The sequence below is a fragment of the Poromitra crassiceps genome, assembly GCF_964638095.1.
Source record: "Poromitra crassiceps genome assembly, chromosome: 27".
In the NCBI taxonomy this organism is placed as follows: domain Eukaryota; kingdom Metazoa; phylum Chordata; class Actinopteri; order Beryciformes; family Melamphaidae; genus Poromitra; species Poromitra crassiceps.
Genome location: NC_139650.1, coordinates 4182683 through 4190182, shown reverse-complemented (window position 1 = coordinate 4190182; position 7500 = coordinate 4182683). Strand labels below are relative to the sequence as shown.

General features: G+C 47.3%; 1 protein-coding gene across 1 annotated transcript in view; it reads left to right on the top strand.

Annotated features, from left to right (window-relative positions):
• The window catches only part of srgap2 (SLIT-ROBO Rho GTPase activating protein 2), a 52637-nt gene that overhangs the window by 32414 nt on the left and 12723 nt on the right, over positions 1-7500 (top strand). Inside the window, 8 exon segments of the mRNA XM_083661730.1 lie at positions 766-963; positions 1317-1401; positions 3155-3182; positions 3948-3978; positions 4885-4945; positions 5618-5695; positions 6841-6975; positions 7433-7500. The exon segment at positions 7433-7500 is cut by the window's right edge and continues 38 nt beyond it. Of these exon segments, the coding sequence (XP_083517856.1) occupies positions 766-963; positions 1317-1401; positions 3155-3182; positions 3948-3978; positions 4885-4945; positions 5618-5695; positions 6841-6975; positions 7433-7500 (684 nt within the window).

The window sequence follows — 7500 nt, the reverse complement described above, 5'->3', positions numbered from 1 at the left end:
GCAGCATAAATATGACCAGAATCGCAAAAGCTTCTCTCAACCAAAACTCCAAACAAGCGAGTCCATCCCGACTTCCTCAAACAGCGGCCGTGCAGACAGGCCAGACAGGCACAGGAGAGCAGCAAAGCACTGACTGGTGACAAGCTTGTCCGCCCACGGAGGGCGGAGTTGAAGCAACTCGAGAGGGAGGGAGAGAGAGAGAGAGAGAGAGAGAGAGAGAGAGGGAGGGAGAGCGAGAGGGAGGGAGAGAGAGAGAGAGAGCGAGAGGGGGAGGGAGAGAGAGAGAGAGAGAGCCAAAAATGAATGGTTAAAGTGACAGTTCCATCCAATTTCACAAAAAGCCGTTTATCTCTGAATATTCTTTTTCACGCTAAAACCATGCTGTATTCAACTGCTAATGCTTACATAACTACTAACTCTACAAACTAACTCTTTTAGACAGAGAAAGTACACATTCTATTAGTACTTTTGAGATATTGTATGTTCACAAACTCCAAGCTGAAACGAATCCTCGGCTCTTATAAAATGAGCCATAATCCTCAAAAAACGGCTTGGCAGAAGCTACCTACAGCAAAAAAAAACGTCTGGCAGTCAATGTGTTAAAACTAGACTAAAATTGGGGGAAAAGTCAAAATGAAATAAAAATAAAAACTAATGAAAAATGAAAAACTATAATAACCTTGCATCTCACCCGTATATTTATCCCGACTGTTTATCATGGCTTTTGTCTAATGTCCTGTCTGGTCTTCTCTGCTGCCTGCTCAGGTGAAGAAGACCATGGAGGCCACTCTGTCCACCATCCAGGACATGGTGACGGTGGAGGACTACGACGTCTCCGAGTGTTTCCACCACAGCAACAGCATGGAGTCGGTCAAGTCCACTGTCAGCGAATCATATCTCAGCAAGCCCAGCCTGGCCAAGCGACGGGCCAATCAGCAGGAGACTGAGCAGTTTTACTTCACGGTTAGAGCCAATCACACGGATAGACATATTCTCTGAAGTCTCAATTTCCAAAGGGCTTTACATCATCACATTATACGATATCATACAGTATATCCACACACAACATAGGTTACATACATCATATCCATACTACACACTTTACTCGATTCTATACATTGCGATTACAAACACAGCATATCTTTAGACTGTGGGAGGAAACCGGAGCACCCGGAGGGAACCCACGCACACACGCGGAGAACATGCAAACTCCACGCAGAAAGGACCGGGGTGGAGATTCGAACCCACAACCTTCTGACAAGACCACAAACTGCCCTCAATATGACTCCAGTATGTGTGTGTCTTTTCTGTTGTAGAAGCTGAAGGAGTTTCTGGAAGGCAGGAACCTGATCACTAAGCTGGACGCCAAGCATGACCTCATCCAGAAGACCCTGGGAGAGAGTGAGTTCAACTGTCGTAGTGTCCTTCATCGCTTAACCGTGTTTCCGTTCAGGTTTTGCGCAACTTTTGAGCAACCTTTTTGAAAAGTCGACAATCTTCAAATTGGAATCAGGTGTGTTTCCATTAACAGCTGTTAAGCAAATTATTAGGCTGTGTGTGGGCGGGCGAGACAAGATCATAGATGGAGAGAAAGAGAGAGAGCTTTCCAATGGTCACTTGTCATAGGAGAAGTAAAGGCGCTGACAAGGTTCTGCACAGCCTCGCGGCGACAGCGAGACTGTGCATACTCGAACATAACTCGGCACGTTGGCTGCGGTACACGTCCAAAACACTAGGTGGCTTGTGGTACACTTATGTCCGTTACATCTGACGTTATCGTGTCGTTTACCAAGAACTTGCAATCATGTCGGTGGGGGGACATTTGATTGTCCCTCTATTTCCAAACTCATTCCGGTGAGCCTGCAGAAGGCTTTGCTAGATGAGGGACAAGCACTGTTAAATGAGGAAATGGCATTTCCTCATTCCTCACAATAAGTACATCAGCGGATATGTGCGCGGCCCAAGGCAACGGCCAATCACAGCTCTCGTGCTGGTCACGTCACGTCCGCGTTGACGCCGCGGAGTCACATTTTCGAGGAGCTGCACGCACCCTGCGCCGATAGGCCGGCTAGCTGTGGCGACCCCCTCGGCGCAGTCGGCGCCGGCGATTTCGCTTGAGCATAATTTGCGCTTAATAGTGATCATGTCATGTAATCTGCTGGTGGACGTATTTCTTTCTTTCTTTCTGGTGGTGATGAGTAAATATTACAGACAAATATCACAGGAGAAATGGCCGTTCTGCGATGCTCGCCGCCATATATCTGAGAGGCGAGACGCAGTAAACAGTTGTGGGAGGAGTCACCGTGCAAAAGGGATTTTCTGGACGGAGTGAGAGCGTTTGGGTGCAACACTTTAGCATCCGCTTTAGCAACAACCTTTTGCAGGATTACCGGGCCGTTTGTCTGGCGGTTCTGCCAGCAGAACGTATCGCATCAGACACAGACAGCTGATCAGTCATGTGAGTTAAATGTTCGCTACGTCAGAACTTATTTTAAAAAGGTGTCTCCATCTCCCATTTTGCTCATCTAGCATTTTTCAAAAAAGGCCAAAACCACCAGAAAACTTTTTTTTATTTTTTTTATTGAGGAAGTTCCACCCGCCGACCCCCCAACACAATTTTTCCATTTCCATCCACCTTTTCTAACGTGATACTTCAAAAGGCGCATCAAAATACACAAAACACGACTTGTTTGTGCGTGTGTGTGTGTGTGTGTGTGTGTGTGTGGGTGTGTGTGTGCGTGCGTGCATGCGTGTGTGTGTGCAGTGGGCTATAGGTCACAGTAGCAGGGCCATAATGTGGATGCAGCTGTGTGTGTCAGGGTGTGGGGGGTTCCTCTGGGCTGTGTGTGTGTGTGTGTGTGTGTGTGTGTGTGTGTGTGTGTGTGTGTGTGTGTGTGTGTGTGTGTGTGTGTGTGTGTGTGTGTGTGTGTGTGTGTGTGTGTGTGTGTGTGTGTGTGTGTGTGTGTGTGTGTGTACGGACTTAGCGGGAAGTCTGTGTGTGTCTGTTTTTGTCCAGCTGTGGTCATTTCCTCATGTGTCTTGCTCCTACTACTAGTAACACGTACTCTCTCTCTCTCTCTCTATCTCTCTCTCTCATTTATCCCCTCCCTTTCTCTCTCTCCCCTCCCCCTCTTCCTGTCTCTCCCCCCTTTAGGTCAGAAGACTGACTGTTGCCCTGCCAGGTAGGTGTGGTGAAGGAAGGAAATATGCTCTCTCTCTCTCTCTATCTCTCTCTCTCTCGCTCTCTCGCTCTCTCGCTCTCTCACACACACACACACACACACACACACACACACACACACACACACACACACACACACTCGTGTAGTTACCATAGCAGCTTTTAAGCTTGATTTGTTGGCAGTCAAGGCTATTCTTTTCCCTGTCACTGTTTAGAGGTCTTCTCAGCACGTGTGCGTATGTGTCTGTCTATACAAGTAGAGCCTTACCAGAGTCTGTCTGTCTGTCTGTCTGTCTGTCTGTGTGTGTGTGTGTGTGTGTGTGTGTGTGTGTGTGTGTGTGTGTGTGTGTGTGTGTGTGTGTGTGTCTGTCTATACAAGTAGAGTCTTACCAGAGTGTGTATAAAAATAAACTCTCGCTGGAGACCTAATGACAGACTACCATTTCTCTCTTCTGCTGTCTGTCTGTCTGTCTGTCTGTCTGTCTGTCTGTATGTCTGTCTGTCTGTGTGTCTGTCTGTCTGTCTGTCTGTCTGTCTGTGTGTCTGTCTGTCTGTCTGTCTGTCTGTCTGTGTGTCTGTCTGTCTGTGTGTGTGTCTGTCTGTCTGTCTGTGTGTCTGTCTGTCTGTGTGTCTGTCTGTCTGTGTGTCTGTCTGTCTGTCTGTCTGAATGTCTGTCTGTCTGTCTGTCTGTGTGTCTGTCGTCTGTGTGTGTGTATGTCTCTCTCTCTCTCTCTTTATCTCCCTCTCTCTCTCTCTCTCTCTGCAGTGGGCGGAGAGACTCTGCAGTACGGAAGCAGGTAATGATCTGTCGTTGAGTGTGGATGTCTGTGACCGAGTGGCTGTTAGCTCCTCCGTCAGTCACCGTAGCCCCACCCACAGGAAGTACGGCGCCTACATGTTGATAGCATTTAGCTCGTTATCACCATGACACACACAAAAAAGCCTGTGTCTTGTATCCAGGTACACACATCTAAAGTATTAGCACAGCATAATCAATGCCTAGGTCCTATGCCGTCTTGCTCTGATGCCAGCTGAAACGATACATTGGTGATGATCGAAATAGCCACCTTCATGGGGGAATCTAATGTGTGGCTCCCCCTTGTGGGTGGCTTGTGCTATTGCCATCAGCTATCACTGGAGAAATGATCGAATGTGTCATTCCAAAGGGCAGCCAGGTTGGAGCGTGTTGGAAGAAGCGGTGTGGCTTCCACACAGCGATGGCCCGGACTCACCTCACCTCCCAGCACTTTCTGCTAAGCCTAAACAAACAAAGGGAACAGAAACACAGCTGTCGCCTAGCAACAGCTGGGTACCGCGCCCACCCCTCTCCCCCCCCTACTTCACCCACCATGCCTGGTACCCATTCCCTCCCTGTGTGTGTGTGTGTGTGTGTGTGTGTGTGTGTGTGTGTGTGTGTGTGTGTGTGTGTGTGTGTGTGTGTGTGTGTGTGTGTGTGTGTGTGTGTGTGCACTGATGCATGTACGGGTGCAGAAATCATGCTGACAAGAAGTGTGCTGCGCTTTGTTTTATTTCCAAACCCTCATTTTTGCTCATTTCAAGTCTTGATTTCGTCTTCTGATTCTTGATGTCACATACTTACAACACTAAGTCAAATCCCTCGTATGTAATCTGATTACCTCCTGTGGGAGTAAAAGTGATTTTCATCCTCCTCTCACCCTCATTCTCTTCCCTCCTCTGTTCAGGACTCGGGTCAGGGCATCCCACTGATGGTGGAGAGCTGCATCCGCTTCATCAGTCGCCATGGTGAGGGAGATTCTCCGGCGTAAGCCATTGGTTTAAAACCAGGTGTCCTGTGCACTGATTGGTTGTGCCGTTGTGTCAAGTGCGATTGGTTGCGGGCAAAATGAAACAGATGGTTTCACCAGTAGTGCTTACCTGAAGCTATAAAGATGCGAGATATTCAGGCCTATTTATTATAAATGTGTGTGGGGAGTGGGGACTCCTGTATTCTAGGGCTGGGCGACATGGACCAAAAATCATATCTCTGTATTTTTTAGGCATGAAATATCTCTGTATTTTCTACAAAGTGGGCTCAATGTTCAGTTGTAAAGCCACATCATGTGACATGTCACAAGCACTTTTATTAAATCAAGACTGATCAAAAGACCAAATATTTCCATAATGATAAATAATCATCAGTAATGTGGATACAATGAGTAAGTGGGTAAAGTCAAATAACAGAGCAGCTAGAACAGTCTGGTAAGTTCAGAAAATGACATCACTTTACTGTCATGCAGCCTTTAAAACCAGGAAAAGACAACACTTGTGTCATATTATTATTGTTGTTATTATTATGATGCCATATCCAAAACCCAAGACGATATCTATTCTCATATCACAATATGAATATAATATTGATATATTGCCCTACTGAATTCCAACAATAACGAGAACAAAATGTGTTTGTGTGCGTAGGCCTGCAGCACGAGGGCATCTTCAGAGTGTCAGGCTCTCAGGTGGAGGTCAACGACATCAAGAATGCCTTCGAGAGAGGTAGGACTAAGGGCCCTTTCACACCTAAAAGTCCGGACCAAGGTCCCAACCAAACTCATGTTGTTGTTACATTGTATACATTTGGTCCAGTAAGGTTCGCTTTCACACTGCAATGATCCCAGCGGACCAGCGGACTTTAACATGACAGACCTACGTCCTGTCGTCATCACCTGCGTGGGCAGCGTCTCCACTGATTGGCTTGTGGATGAACGTGCGTCTGACGTCAGCGTCCCGGAACTGCTCCAAGGAATTTGCTCCTTACACACCACAATGAATGAACAGATCCACTTGGTTGTCATTATAATAGCATTATTATGGCATTGCCATGGCAATACTCGCAATACTCGAGATTAGTTTGTGTAGATGATTTGATAATCGCATGTCACGATGTTTGTCTACTGTGAGCCACCGTAGTGTTTACAAGCTAAGCCTATCAGCGTGCCTCTAGCCCCAGCTGGTGTCCGAGTACCGGTAGCGTGTAGCCAGTTCATGATTACATGCCAATGTATCTGGTCCGCAACTCACGTTATTAAAACTAGCAATCTGTTCACAAGTGTGTGATCCTTGACTCACACACCACACGTGAAAGTAGATTTTACAGATCGAATTCGCCAAATGAACACCCTTGTTGTGCGCAAATGGTACCAACGCAGACGGGCAAGGAGGCGGAGACTGCAAGCCATCCTGCGAGCCTTTCTGGCAACGTGACGAGTGGCGAGTCAGCTGTAGCTTCCTGTAATTGGTCCGATAGTGCGAACCTTCCAATAAAATGCTTTCACACTGCACAGGAAGCAAACCTTGGTCCAGCTTGGTCCGGACGGAGACCACCTCTTTTGGTCGGATCAAAGACTCGGTCTTTGGTCCGCACCACGGTCCGTGGGAGGTTTCACACCTGTCATTTTGGTTCGGATCAAACTGGAAAGTCCGAAAGTCCGGACCAAACAAGGTAGGTGTGAAAGCGCCCTAAAGCATCCGGCAGGCAACGGTTTTCATCAAAATGTCTTTTGTCCAGGATTTTATTGTCCTACCTCATCTGTGTCACTCCCTCTTCCCCCATCACAATGTGTTTTGTCCCGTTCTTGGTCTCTGCTAATCTGTGTTACGCCCTCTTCCCTCCCCTCCTCGTTTGTCTTGTCTGGCTGTAGGCGAGGACCCGTTGGCGGGGGACCAGAACGACCACGACATGGACTCCATCGCCGGCGTCCTCAAGCTGTATTTCAGGGGCCTGGACCACGCCCTCTTCCCAAAGGAAGTCTTCCACGACCTCATATCCTGCGTCTGTGAGTGGGACAACCTCAACTTTATCATTGTTTATTATTATTTTATTTATTAGCAGTATATTATCCCGAAGAATATTTGGTCTGTAGCAGACATCAGGAACACATTTCAAACAATACCAGATCCAATCAGAATCATTATGCAGTGAGTGCAAAATGGAATACCGCATCAAATGGAGTAAAGTGGTATGCAGAAGCAATGTGTCAAAATAATAAATAAGTAAAATAATAGTCTAAGCCTAGTCTAGCAAGTTAAGCCTGTCCATAGCCTGCCTGTGGCCTTGCTGTTGGCATTGTAAAACGATGGCCAGATGGAAGGAGGTCAAACATCCTCTGTGTGTGTGTGTGTGTGTGTGTGTGTGTGTGTGTGTGTGTGTGTGTGTGTGCGTGCGTGCGTGCGTGCGTACGTGCGTGTGCGTGTCTAAGTGAGTAATCTCTCTTTATCTATTTCATCTTGCAGCGATGGAGAGTCTCCAGGAGAGGGCGGTCCACATTAAGAAAGTTCTTCAGTCTCTGCCAAGCAAAACT